Below are 15,018 nucleotides of genomic sequence, written 5' to 3' on the forward strand. Positions count from 1 at the left end.
CACGGAGGTGAGACTGACTGGCCTGTAGTTCCCCGGGTCTTCCTTTTTTCCCTTTTTAAAAATGGGGATTATGTTTCCCCTTTTCCCGTCAGCGGGAACTTCACCGGACTGCCACGGCTTCTCAAATACGATAGCAACTTCATCTGCCAATTCCTTCAGGACCCATGGACAGATCTTATTGGGTCCCATGACTTGTGTACATTCAGGTGCCTTAGATTTGACAAACTTCTGGACACAGGATCCCAGAAATAATGATGGTGAGTCGCAGCACATGCAGTTTGGATATATACCACAGGGGTATTGTAGATAAGGCTAGCACCATGGACTTTCTAAACAGCAGTATTCAGAAAGGACAACAGGTTTTTACAATACTGTCACCCTATTGCCAAACTTGCTCACAGTTCATGGGTCTCATCTGGAAAAAAAAAACCCAACCACGGGTCCACAAACCATCACAGTCCTAAGCTCAAGGCCTAAGTGAACTAGAGCACCTCTTACCAGGCATTGTGAAAGACATGGACTTGCAATTGTAGTCTCCATCTACACCCAGTTTGGGCAGGTGGTAGACAGTCACTTGGTAAGTCTGGCCAGGTTCCACTTCAAAACGGTCAAAAGTGAAATTCCACTGAAAACAAAACACATTCACAAGGATTTAAAGTGAGAATGTTGTCCTATAAAGGCACTGAAATTAACAGCTGGCTTGGGCCTGTTCCACTGTGTTCCCTCATCCCATATGACCCTTCTTCTGAAGCTTGAGTATAAAAAAATGGAACTCGGGTGTATTAAATATACCAGTCCCTTAGTCTAGCTCAAATTCTTCTGTTTGGAATGAGAAAAGTACAGTTATTTGTTGGGATCTCTGAACAGACACAACAGTCACAACACAGTTGTTTGGCATGAGTTTCCACTTAATTACATTCTGAACTGAAAGAAAACGAGGCTAAAATATGCAGTTTTGAGACTGAAATTCTAGTCTAGTATGAATCTTGCAGTGCTGTGCAAGTGTTAAGCATTTAGAGTTGCCCTTATACATATGTAGTTCTGTACCTGGCCATTCCATAAATATTTTCTTAAATCTCTACTGTTTTCCACGTATCAGCAGTGCTGTGCAAATTCTGGGAGAGGCACCGGCTCCAGATGTTAAGCCAACTATGGCCCAGTTCTACGTGATAACGAATGAACTCCAGATTCCTGTTGTTCATAAAGGGAGCTGTGGATGCTCAGCATTTTTCTGACAAGTTTCCTAGACTGAGTGTAAGCTGAAGGACCACTCCTAAGGTTGGTGCTTTCCTCCACAGCAAGAGGGTACAAGAAAGAGGTGGAAGTAAAAGGAAGGGTTGAGTTAAAAAGAAGGCTATGTCAGAGCTGTCAAGCAGAATGCAAAAACTGAGTTTTTGCAACTCAAAAAATGAGTTGCTTTAAGCAACATCCAGAATGAAGACATGTGCTAGGCAGTGAAAGCAACAATTCTTAAAACCTGAAAGACAGGAAGAGTGAAAGAGAAACCAAGACAAGCAAGCAGCTTGTACACAGTTACACACAGGTGTAAAACAAGCTGGAAATGACAGCAGGTCTCAAGCCCAGTATCTTGATTGTTTCATCAACTCTTCTAACTAGTTTGTACTTTTTAATCAACAACCTTGCTGTATGACAGCGAAAGCAGAAGCAAACCCATGGATTAGAAAAAAGTAGTTTAGAGCCCTTTGCACTCACCCGGCCTCCATCCGGACGGACCTGAAGTGGCAAGTTGTTCTGAAAGTCAAACTGGGCACAGATCTGTTGATTGCTGTTCAATTGCATCACAGCCAGCTCTGCCCCTCGGAGATACTGGATGCTAGCTGCAGGCACAGGGACAGAGAGAGATGTTTTTTCCTGTCATCTGCACATGTAGAGGTTGCAACCCCCACAGAGATTACCACCATGCCTAGTCTTGTCACAGTCTTCCTCCTTTGTGTTGGGATCCCCAGTGCTTCAAAGATAACCGGCCATGAAGAAGTGAGCATGCAGGGTTGACTAACAGCACTTTCAGCTTAAAGGTTGTATTGCATGGCAAGAGCTCCATCTGTGCAAGTGAAGGGGCAGCATAGAAGGCAACTTCATTTTTCCAGACACCCTGGCAGTTTCACAGGTTCAGTGTTGTGTTTAGCTTTGCCTCTCAAGGCTGCTTCATGCAGTTTGGGCACCAAGTAAATACGCTTTTATTTTGGTACAGACAATCCCAATGATAAAGTTTATAACCACAGCTACACAAAATGACTGGGTTACCCGAGTCACACCTGCTTCTACACTACTATAGCTATACTGAGATAATAACTCTATACAGCACTCAGACACAGGCCCTGCAGAAGGAAGAAATGAATGCGTTTAATTCTGTCTTGAATCAGTGCAAAACCACGGACAAGAGCATGCAAGGGAAACACCATATACAAACAAACAAAAAATAATCAAAGATATTTGGAGAGTTAGAAAACTTGACTTAGTGTACTCATTTAGGCTCCAAGAATGAGACAATAATTCCTTTATCAAGACACATCTGCATATAGGAAACTTAAGTTACAAGGACTAGATTACCCAAAATGGGAGGAACTTGCATTGGGTTAACAGCACATAAGCTATTTGTGCTTTCAAATTAATTCTCATCTGTTCAGTTCACAGATGTAATTCCCCTGCACAAGACTGCTGCAGTCATTGCTATGCCTTGAAAGGCAATGCCTGCAGCGTGAACCTCCTTTCTCCCCTCACTGCCATGGTAAAGTTGTGGGTCACTGGATTCCATTTTTATCTGCTTTTCCCATTTTAAATATCATTATCCCATACTAGTGGAAACATTTTAAATTCTTGAATACCCAGCACACACAAAGCCCCGATTCAGTCACCAAGAAAAAACAAAATCATCCCCTAAAACAAACAAAATGAAGCAGCCAAACCCCCAAATTTCAAAGCTCTACTTTCATGACTAGATCAGTAAAAGACTTCCAAAGTCATAATTCTCCTCCCTATCCTTACTAGATCACACCTAACTCCTCTGCTCCATGTTCACATTAAACAACCACCACTTACCATCAGTGGCCACTTTCCATTCTATCCGAAGCACAGGGAGCAGGTTTCCATCCATCTGACAGAAAACGTCAGAAGAGACATGAAGACTGCTCGGAGCAGAAGGAGTCCACACGGGAACCTGCAGCCAGCTCGCCTCCATGCAGGTACCTGTCCAGCAAATGCAAGCTGCCATTTAGAGTGGGGCCGAGGAAACTCCGCTTAATTGCAGTTATGGTCTGCCCTTTGGGTCAGGGTTACTCAGAGGGCAAAACTGGGTGACAGACTACTTCACAGTTCAGAAAGGCAGTTTTCAGCATGCAAGTACTTTATAAATTGCCTGTAATATTCTGAACTCACTCATTCTAGTAACTTACACTTCCTCTTTTCCTTAAAATCCATTAGTAATTATCACAATCAATGTAGTCAGGTTAAAGAGGTCAAGTGAATTTACTCAGCATCTCCTGCAGCAAGACCATACCTTGCTGCTGAAACAGACCTATGTTAGAACACTAGTACTAATTTCCAGCCTTCCAATGATAAGTAGTCTGTCAGATACCCAGGGAAATTGTTCCTAATTACTTTCTGTTTAAAAACTGCCTTACTTTAATTTGAATATACATCTGAATTTAGGTTCCAACAACTGCTTGTTATGCTTTTCCTAAACTAATGAGCTCTCCGGACAGAAAAATAATTTATGCTAGTCAATACAGTGTTAGGGAAAACTGGTCCTGTAATCTCATCAGAAAATGAAATCAAGTATGACAGGCATTACACAGACATGATCTACTTAGACTTTTGTAAGACATCTGACTTATCAGAGCATATTAAAATAGCTCTGCTGAATATCAGTGAAGCACAAACACAGGAAGAACTAGGCTGACAAATCAAGGAGGAGTTGCAAGTGGGAAATCATTACTGTTTGAATGTTTTAAATAGCTCTGCGGGGGTGAGCGTAGGCCCAATGCTATGCATTTTTCTAGAAAATATCAACAATCTAGAAATATAAAATAACTGATGATAGAGCATATGATAACTGTCAGACTTGGGAGGAGGTGAAGGCAGAACTGTCAATAAAAATAAGTCTGAGTCACTTTACTGGACCCATTCAGACAAAACACTTCGTGACATACTGTAATATATATCTAAGCACATGTGGTGTAGGCCATATTTACCTAATGAGAATTTATAATGGTATTTATTCATAACAGCACTGCTGAAAAACTAGCAGAAAAACTAATGAACACGAGCTGCATAATGCAATCTGTGAATCATATGAACAGGCTAGCGTGATCACTGAATATCAATATATCAATAAAGAAGAGAGCTAAAATGATCATATACAAGCTTTGGAGAGATCAGTATGATATTCTTTAGCTACTTGTTGCATCCACACTAAACCACTGTAATATTGAAAAAGAGAACAACAAAAAGCAAGAGAATAAATTTGTAGGTTGAACTCCTCAAAGGCAAAACATGTTTTGCTACCAGTTTCAGCTGATAGAAATCCATGCTGCTAATGAAATGTTGCTCTCTTGGCTACATTTTCCACATATTCCCTTGCACGAGTTCAAACAATCATGGGGCTGTGTGATGATTTGGTTCATAAAAAAATGACCCGCCAAACAAAGGTTTCCTTGGCGGGCTACTCCATCAGGCAGAGCTCAAGGAAGCAGCTCAGCCTGCAGGCCCACCACCATTGGCACCGTCCCGGGGGAAGCAGTGGGAGCACACAGGCAGATGCTGGACGGGACACAAGTAAGAGCAGCACTTTCCTCCCCACAGTTTGCCATTATGCAGTGCACAGTCACCCCCCACCCCCCCAAAGTACACTTTCAGTGATGGGAACAGTGGAAAGTGGGCACTATCCCTTCTTGTGACAGCATGGTTTTAGGCTTAGGAAGTAATTAGACAATCCTCAAATGCTCATTCTACCAAAAAATATCTATAAAAAAACCTGATAAGATTAAAGTACCTTTCAGAAAAGAGTGTATTAGGCACTTAAAAAAAAATCTTTTACCTAGAGCAGAAAAACATAAGAACAATAAGGCAGAATTTAAACCAAATATTCAAATAAGGCAGCATTTGAATGGTGGAGCTGCAGCTTGGCTTAGCCATGTTGTCAAGCTATATTCCAATGGCTGTCTGCCAGTGGGAAATACGATCCAATCTGATCCCACCCAATCTCTCTCCTGCCAAAAAAGTTTAAAATCTGGTTATTTTCAGCATAGTCATCTCCCTGATCTGGCATGCCAAGCATGGCTACAAAATTACTTGTGCCAGTACGATACAGGGTTGGGCACTGAGGCAGAAATGAGCCTGCTTAGAACAACAACTGCAAGGAAAGGCCAAGGACTTCTGCAGCACCGCCTAGACATCTCCATGTACCAAACAGACAAATGCAGAATGTTCTCCTTTAAGAACATTTACCCATAATTATACTAAAATGTTTCAGATATGTGCTATTGCTAAGACTTGACCCCTTACCCCTGGTATAGCCAATATATTTGTTCAGTGGTACTTACAGTAACTCTAGTTTCCTTTTCCAAATCATAGAATCATTTAGGTTAGAAAAGACCTTTAAGGTCGAGTTAATTCATTGGACTTTATGCCCAATAATTTACATTAATTGCTTTCAGCTGCACCCCTTTATGCCCCTTTTAAAATTCTAGTTCATACACTAGTTTTTCCATCAGGTACTATCATAGCTTGTAATGAACATTTACTGACAAACTTGTCCTAAATTTCCCATTTCTTGAAAAACTGACCATCCCAGCTTTAAATAGAAACTAAACAAGTTGGGTTGTGTTCCACCCACCCCACCCCCCAAACTCTATCCTGAAAAAGAATTAACTTTCCATTCCCCTTTTAGCTGGAGCTGATTACGGATCAAACCAAAAACTCCCAAAGCAAGGCATGACAGCAGTGCTTCACTTTACATCTCTGGTTCTAGCAGGAAGAACTTGCTGTATGAACCCAGTTAAAAAAAAAGCATGATCTGATGAGAAAACCGCAATGAAGAAAAGAATACTTACTATTTCTTACGAGGCAGTTTAAATCCTGCAGGGGGGAAACAAACAAGAATATTACTCTCAGAATAGAAACTGGATTGACAGTAATTTGCTTCTGCTTGGTGGCAGGAGAGGGGCAGTAAGAAAACAATTCAGTGAGTAGCGATGCATACAAACCAGAAGAATTAACCATCAAGAAACATTGCACAAAAATGTTAATCAGAAAACCAAAGGACACAGGACATGAAACCTCTGAACACCTGAACTGCATATGTGACGGTAGTAGTTGCAATAATGGAAAGAAATTGGAGAGGCAAAAATGCAAGATGATGACAGTAAAAACCTTCCAAAATCCAGGACTGTGAAAATAGAAACCAGTGTGACATTAAAGACTGCTTGAAGTAGATGGATATGGTTTTTCAATACCATTGCTTTAAGTTACTGCTACCCAGCACTGATCTTGCTGGTAATGCTTGCAAGGTCTAAGCACATCTGACTGGAAGCATAAGCTCTCTGCAGCTAGGCTTGCCACCGAAGTACTGGGTTATGTACTGCCTACTGCAGGGCATCCCCTTCATCTTACGTTTGGGTTCAAAACCAACATGCAATGACACTCTAAAAACTTAAATTCGATAAGTGACTAGTAGCACACTGTGATGAATGGTCCTGTATTGCCTGAACAGGAAGGCTGCATCACTTATGGCTGGTCTTTTTCCTGAAGCCTCAGAAGAAGCAGGGAAGGGAAAAGAAAACATCTAGTAAGTGCCAGGCTTGTAAGTAGGATATGGTGATTTTACTTTCTAGAAATATATTTGAGAGGCAACCCATGAAGAAAAAAATAATCAGAATTAGACTCTTTCATATTAAGGATAAAGATACAAAGTCCTGAACATAAAGAACCAGCCAGAAGTTAAGTGGGCTCTGCCTGGTTTCCCCCAGGTATGTTTTGTTTACACTGGAAGACCCCACAGTCACCAGAAGAAAGCACGTAAGCTTGCTTGGTTAATGCGATGCAAAATCCTAGCGATAAGGAAGTCTGAAGTTTTCACTGACTTAGTAAATCAAGATGAGGGCTAGGTTTCCTTCCACTTGTTTCCTATGCCTTGACATATAAAGGTGGATATTATTGTCACACTGCTGCCACAATATAATTCATTCCAGTGAAGGAGGCAAGTCAGCAGGGTTTTTAACCTCTCTGCAACTTAAGGTCAACTCCAACTGTATTTGGGGCTTAGCTTATTAATGCGGTATGGCCATGGCTATCCAAGGCTGTATTTACATTTTCAGGAGTGGATGCTTGAAAAAGCCAGCTGTGCCTTTTTGGTAGTGAGCATGCCCTCCAGTACGGCACAGAAAGCTGAAGTTTCACAGACACTGAGTTAGCATCAGACACCATCACTGCGAGAGATACAGCCCTAAACCTCCCTTCACTTACACCCCAGCACTGCAGCCTGCCCTGTGCTGGCACAAGCATGTGTGTGACCACGCGGGCACCTGGCTACAGCCTGAAACCAACTCGAGGAGCGGAAGGGAGGTCAGCTGTGAACCAGATCTTCTGCCCTTCTGCTCTGCTGCACCTCTGCTCCTGCTTGTACGGGATCCAGGTGGAACAAACCACCAGGCCTGAGGAGGAAGGTGGGCACTGCTGTTTCACAGCTGTGCTGGCTTTTGCCTGCTTGTAACAAGACAGAACTACATCCTGCCTTTGAAGAAGTCGCAGTGAAAGCCATGTGGCTTTAACATCACATCAATTAATACGCTTTTTATTATTTGAAGGAAATAAAAAGTATAAGCAATTGGTTAAATCAGGTATCATACAAGCTGTGCTGAGCAACCTATTTCAAACATGAGCAGAGTTCTACTGACTATGAAAAAAATGCTTCCAACATTAACACTCACATTTCAGCTAAAGTATCTGTGTTCCTACAAACCTTGAGTGAAAGCAGGCAGATTTGGCACTAAGCTCCTCATGCTTATATAAAAAAATAAAACCTGAAAATCTCTTCCAGGCTTTTGTTACACAAGTCAAAACAAGACACAGGTATAAATCCAGTCTTCAGGCACCCTTCACAAGTAACACAGCCACACTCCCAATAAGCAGTACTACAAACGTACCCAAGGTACGGTATATTGAAAAAGATCCAGTGCAACACCCAAGTTGCATAATATTGACCAACTTTATTATCATTTAGGAAATATTTCAATCAGTTCAAAGGAAGGAATCTGCCTAATTGGCCACTCTGAACTTCTAAATATATACAAATCTATATAACAATTTGCCTGAGAACTGAACTTTGGTGAAGAACTCTTCTCCTACCAGGCAGCCAGCAACATTGTATTTTTTCAAAATGAAATCATCTTTGCTGCACTAAGTTAGGACTAAGGCAACATCCCAGAGTCAGAACAAATATTCCAATTACTTTGGAATAAGTTACTGTATTAACAGTATATATAATAACTATAATATTACAGTATTAACTTACTGTTAATAAGTTTTTTTTATAAATGAGGAGGGAAGGGGGATAAACAGTGACACACTTAACCTTTCCTTGCAGTTGTCTCACCCTGTTCTCTTCCTTTCTCCCCCAGTCCCCAGATGTTAGCAGCTCACCTGCAGAAGCCACCTGCCTTCTCCCTTATCTTCACTCTGGATCTTCTTTAAGTTTTCAACTCACTGTTGGATCCCCAGCCTCACTCCTAGGTTGCGGCACTAACAACTCTGGAAACAGCCAAACAGGGTCTTGCTAGATGGAAGTCTTGGGGCAAATAGCCCCAAAAGCTGTGTAGCAGCGCCCTGCGTGGGGCAGAGGAGCTTTAACATAACCAAGAGCAAAATAAATCTATGAACTTAATGTCAATGTGTAACAACATGTAAGAGGTACTTTTCAGTATTTTTGCTGTGCTCAAAAGGTCAAACCAGCCACAACTAGGGGAATCAACTTGATCAAGTTGAATATAAATACAATTTAGTCTGAACTGTACTTTCACAATTATACTGCACCAAACTATTACAGACAAATGCTCCATTGAGTATTTAGATCCTGATGGATTTAAGAAAAACTGGTTACAAGTATAGTTAGTAGAAGTGTTATTGCAACTTTGTACCTCCCAAATCAGGTTCCCCCCCCCCCAACACTTCCAGGTAGCATCTGCAACCTAAATCCTTTGATATGGAAAAAACTAGAAAGCAAGCAAGCAAATGCTGATTAAACCAAATCAAAACTAGCTAAACTACAATCACTGAAAAAGAGAAAAATATAAATTGTAACTATCAGTATGGAAAAGCAGATTAAGCTATGAAAAAAAATTACTCCTAACACTTCAAATGCTTAATCAGACTTTCTTAGGTAAATTATTTAGCCTGACAATGCCCCTTGCATAAACAGGTGCAGTGGTTTTGGCTAGGATGGAGTTAATTTTCTTCACAGCAGCTGGTATGGTGCTATGTTTTGGATTTGTGACCAAAACAGTGTTGATAACACAGGAATGTCTTAGTTACTACTGAACAGTACTTACACAGCATTGAGGCCTTTTATGTTTCTTACACTGCCCCCCCCAAGCAGGTAGACTGGAGGTGCACAAGAATTTGGGGGGGGGGGCATGGCCAGGACAGCTGACCCCAACTGGCTAAAAGGATAGCCCAGACCATATGACTTTGTCCTCAGCAATTAAAACTGGGGAAAGAAGGAGGAAGGGGGGACATTCAGAGTTACAGCATTTGTCTTCCCAAGTAACTGTTACATGTGATGAAGCCCTGCTTTCCTGGGGATGGCTAAACATCTGCCTGCTGATGGAAATCAAATCCTTATTTCACTTTGCTTGTGTGCACAGTTTTTGCTTTACCTATTAAATTGTCTTCATCTCAATCCACAAGTTTTCTTGCTTTTGCCCTGCCAATTCTCTCCCCATCCCACTGAGGGGAGAGAGTGAGCAGCTGTGTAGGGCTGAGCTGCCAGCTGGGGTGAACCCACAACAGGCAACAAAAATGATTGGCTACTAACCATGTTTTTTTGGTTTTAATTTAATGACTTCTGTTACAACCTATCACTTAATATTCAGTCATTTTGTCCTAGTGCTGTTGCAGTAATCAGTATTTATTGTAAATTGCATCATGATAAAGGCTATATAAATTATACGGCATTATTTGCCTGAAGAGCAGCAATGTCTCCTTTCATTTGAGTGCTGGTGTTTCTGTTTATTAGCAGGTAAGACATGGTTAAATGAGGAAGTGCTGCATTTCCCCTTTTTTGTTTTATGATCAATATGAATATTGAACAAGCACAGCGGATAAATGGATTCTCTCTTCCTCCAGGTCTATTGTCCCAGGTAAAGTGTTCACAATGATGTTCCCAGCATCGATGAGGCTGTGCCCTTTCTGACATTCATTAAAAGCCAAGAGCTTAATCAGGAACCATCAGTCAGTTGATGAGGATTCAGAACTGAAACTTGACAATTAAGATAAGAGTTATCTTTCAACACTGGGTTTCTATGGGGACAAACAACAATAGTTTCTGGTGTGTTACCATTTCCCAACCCTACTCAGGATTTTCAAGGGGCTACCTACATATGTTTTTGTCCTACCCCGCACTAGCCTGTTTACCTTCTGTGCAAGTAACATTTTCTTACGTTTAGCTGACTACGTTGGACTGTTTTAAGATGCCACCAGTTAGTCAAGAATTTAGCAGGTTTACCCCAAGAGGTGCAGGAAGGATTCTCCCACCACACAGCAGCCTGCACCAACTCAATTGCTGGTCCACTCCCTTCCCAGTCCCCAAAGCACTACAGGAATGACTTAACAGCCCAGAATGCCCCGAAGAACAATTCATCCAGCCAGGAAGTTCTCACTATTGGCATAAGGAAGCAAAGGTAACAGGAGGAGAAGATAAGCCACAATGCAGGCAGAGATATAACAACCCCAAAGGATACCTAGAAAGCAGTCACCATGAAAACCCTCATCTCCTTTTTGGATACTGCCCAGGTGAACTGGACTGGGCTGCAGCTGAGGGCATACTTTTATACCAAGAAAGTGTAACTCCAGAGAACAACATCCAAAAGTCAGGAATCAATTAAAGAAAAAGACAAGTCAGTTTTGCAGTAAAATAAGTCAACTACTTCCAGATTTGCACTGGCTACCTCCTCAGCACCAGGGGGAATACCTGCTGGTTTTCCCTTGTAAAGGTCCAACCAACCCAAAACCTTACCTGATGCATTCCTCATTCAGAGTGCATTAACAAAGCTGTGGTCAGCTGAAGTATTTAGCCTAGTTTCCCTACTTGAGCAAGCACAAATTTAGATGAAACAATAGAAATAAAATTACAGCGATGATTGTTTCTGCTTACCCACATAAAGCTAGAAGCATGTAAGAGACATTGACAGAATTGAGATGTGTGTCAGTCTGCACACAACAGACAAGCGGACAAATGGGAGGAGAAGGAACAAAAATGAAGAGCTTTACAGAAAAGCTAAAGATGGAGCCCACAGCCAGGCAACATGCTCTGCACGTTATTATAAAAGAAGGGGCTTAAACTGAGATGTTCTCATCAGCTTCCTATTGCCTTGCAGGCCCAACAAGCAAAGCTACAGACACGGGAGGCATAAATATAAGAACAAGACGACTGTGAGGTGATGCCCAAAACTATTATCAGCAGAAAAGGACAGGTGCAGTCAACTCTTCAGGTTTACTTGCCATATTTTCACAGAAAGCTAAGCAACTGTTTCTTTCACTCTTTCTTCCAAGATTTTTCTTGCTTTTGACATCAAAAAAGAACAGACCATATGCTGTAGAGAATCATATGAATCTGAAAAAACCAGGAAACTGATTAACAGCACCATGTCATAACAATTCAATTAAATTAATAGGAGGCCAAGATTTCCCAGCAGGATGCTGTGGTAACTAGCAGGAAACTGCCATGAGCTGGGCAAGCATCCAGTTTTCCTTTAAAGAGTGGCTGCTGAATGGGAAGGACTCCAGCTTCCCAAAATCTGCCTTTCACCTGTGAGCCATTCCACATATCTTCTGAAGCTTGGCCAATTTGAAGTTTACTGCAGTTTCCCTTTCCCGAGTCCTTAGTTAAAAGAAGCAGAGATCAAGAGGACATGAACACATTACAGGAATAACTGCTGAAAGATGATTTGTTTGAGGCTGGTAGGAAACAACTGTCTTCTACAAAATTGTTTTTATTTTTTAAGCATTTTTCTCTATAGTTTCTAAGTTTTTCTCTTGCCCTCAAATTCTCAGCAAAAATCAAACTGAAACTCAAAAGTTGAAGCTTCTTCACAAAAATCAGTTTTAAAGTTTTCTTTATCATATTTTGGTAGTTTTGATCATTAACCCTTTTTATGCTGAAGTTCGGTAGTTTTGATCACCAATCCTTTTCGTGCCAAAAAGTCCAGAAATATTTTAGCAGCACTAAGTATGACCATGGTTTATGGTAACATCCTACACAGCAAAAAGATGCCACAGAGGGGAATGAGAGAAGTCGGTCAACAGCAAAGGCAAAATGAACACATTTGTAAAGGAGGACAAGGAAAAGTCTTCCTCACATGCACCACCATCGTTCATCTTTGTGAGAGATGTTGCACCAATTCTTCTCCAGAGACTTTTCGTGTATATCCATCAAGGTGGCAAGATGGATTTCAAAGACCAAACTATGTACACCTATACAGCCCCTTAAAGGTGGCAGGGTTATAAACACTGCATTCCTCCAGGACACGAAGCATGCCATGTCGTAAAACAGTTACGTCCCAATGACTGAACACAGCGATTAAACACTTGATGGTGAACAACCAGGTAGGTATTTAAGATGTGGTATGTTTTTCCCCTGTGCATAGAAAAAAACCTGAACCCCACCTCCCTGCAGATGACATAATTCAAATAATAGTTACTAGAAGGAACTGGATTTGCAGCTGTGCTATTCAGCCTTACAGCTGAGCAGGTTTGATGGAATGGCAGTGAATAAGGCCCATTAAGTGCATTTGTTGGCATTTTAATAAGACAGGCTGTTAACAAGCATTTAGTTTTACATTCAGAATTTACAGGTGTCTACCAATACTGCTATGACACTTTCCCTCCACCACTCCATCTCCAAAACAGCCTCTGCCACATGAGTTTTGCTGAAAAAAACGCTGTTGCTCACCCTGACCTAACCCGAAGCTCAGCAACAGCAGCGCGAGTGTAGTGGGTTAGAAAAAGGAAGTCGGTCTCACCAACCCTGCTCAGCAACAGTTTCCCTTTTGAACTGCACTGCAGCCATTCATTGGAAGGTTTACTGAATCATCCTCCGAAAACAGTGCAACTGACAGAAAGGGAAGGGGAAATTGTTTTTAACTGTCATAACTTCAGTTGATGGTACTTCTTCCTTTGTGTGTCAGCACCTTCACAATTGCTTCCAAAGAGGCTGCTCATCAGCTTAAGCCAACTCATTTTTCTTAGGTCTGTCTGCATTTTAGAAAACGGCTTGTTGAAAGAAAAGGCCAAAGTAGCAGGCTTACACATTCACTGATCTATGAGCACACCCAGAGTGCGGGGCAACACATTTCCTCAGTGAAAGTTGGTGATGTACTGGTGAACCCCTCACCAAGTTACTGTCGTTCATGTTCCTTAAAAAAAGAGGTACAGCCAGAAAGACAAAGTCAGTCAAAGCCCAAGCATCCAAGGACACTCTATATGCTCTATAATGTATTACTCTCAAGCTCTGTGTGACTAACAATGTTTGGGATACCCATGGTTACGTTAGATGCCTAAGCAATATTGTAACGTCCTCTTTCCCCTTTGCTAAGATTTTGCATTTTGTAACTCCAGAATGCCCAGCCTAAAGTAAAATCGCAGAAGTGGACTGTTTTCTTGGGGTATATTTAAATAGGAGTGAAGGCAGCAGAGCAGAGGTCAGGTAAAACAGGGCTAAGTATACGTTCAAACATTAGGAAAGGAGGCAGAACAGACAAAGGATAGGAAACATGTATGGGAAAAGATTATAGAAGCTTTCATCTCAAAGGACACATTTTGGTTTACGTATGTCTATAGCTACATCTGACTAGCTGCTTTCTCTAGACTGCTGAGGGTGCATCATGACATATAAAACTTTCTAGCTTAGAAGATAGCTGACCATTATCCTCTTTATGCATGCACTGCTATTGTTAACAGAAGTCGAAAGCAAAACTAGACCTCTTCCCCCTCCTACACACTCTTTACATGTATCTTAGACAAAACCAAAACAAAACAAACAACCCTCCCCCAGCCCCCCCCGAGAGAGAGAGAGACACCAGCTAGGAGTTCATACTTCGGGCTGCCAAAGTTAGCTGTGGTTAGCTCACCACATGTGCACCTCTCAATCTACATCCTCTCTGGCTGGTTTCACAGGGAGAAGAGGCAACCAAAATCTGCCTTTTCAAAATTTCAAGTACATACAATGTTTGTTTACCTACTCCTTCAGCAGAGATTCCCTCCTTCCTCCTAAAACCCCCTCTGCTGCAAGGAACATGTTAAAACACTGGGGACATTAGGCAACCTCAGCTGTTCTCAAAGACTCACATCCTACTCAGTAACTTCTGGCAGTTTTAGCAAGTCTCAGCCCCAGCCACGGCCCCCCCCAGTTGTTAGCGACAGGCATTTCCTGGCAGCCATCACGTAGCCAGGCTAATTCTGCAGTATTTATAATTCTATTTTAACATTAAGTTAATGCAGTTGTGCGTTATGTACAGTTGCTTTGATACATACAGCCCACATCAACCACAAACAACCCCCCCAAACCGTACATAAACAAGTACCGGGTCTTAACTGAGCAACACAGCCTGACGCAAGGATGAGGTCAGCAGCAGGACCATGACCATAACGGCCACCGACCTCGGACAGGCACCCACCGCCAGCTGCGAGAGCTCGGCGGGGGAACCCGTTGGCGGTCACCTCCAGCGCCGCCCGCCCGCTGCCTGGCCGGGCAGGTCCCCCCGCCTCCCGGCTCCGCTTCGGACCGGG

At 42.1% G+C, this 15,018-nt stretch overlaps 1 protein-coding gene across 3 annotated transcripts in view; it reads right to left on the bottom strand.

The window, feature by feature from the left end:
- The window catches only part of IL17RA (interleukin 17 receptor A), a 17,180-nt gene extending 10,869 nt beyond the window's left edge, over positions 1-6,311 (bottom strand). For 2 of the 3 annotated variants that reach the window (XM_009332884.1, XM_009332881.1), the window contains exons 1-4: positions 6,072-6,102; positions 3,061-3,207; positions 1,714-1,838; positions 499-625 (exon numbers count right to left, since the gene is read on the bottom strand). In XM_009332884.1, coding sequence (XP_009331159.1) covers positions 499-625; positions 1,714-1,838; positions 3,061-3,199 — 391 coding nt within the window. In that variant the 5' untranslated portion in view covers positions 3,200-3,207; positions 6,072-6,102. Of the gene's footprint in view, positions 1-498; positions 626-1,713; positions 1,839-3,060; positions 3,208-6,071; positions 6,103-6,224 lie in introns of those variants that run through there. The other variant, XM_009332882.1, reaches the window with a different exon arrangement.
- Between the last annotated feature and the right edge of the window lie 8,707 nt (positions 6,312-15,018).

Source organism: Pygoscelis adeliae, unplaced genomic scaffold, assembly GCF_000699105.1.
Source record: "Pygoscelis adeliae isolate BGI_AS28 unplaced genomic scaffold, ASM69910v1 Scaffold38, whole genome shotgun sequence".
Classification (NCBI taxonomy): domain Eukaryota; kingdom Metazoa; phylum Chordata; class Aves; order Sphenisciformes; family Spheniscidae; genus Pygoscelis; species Pygoscelis adeliae.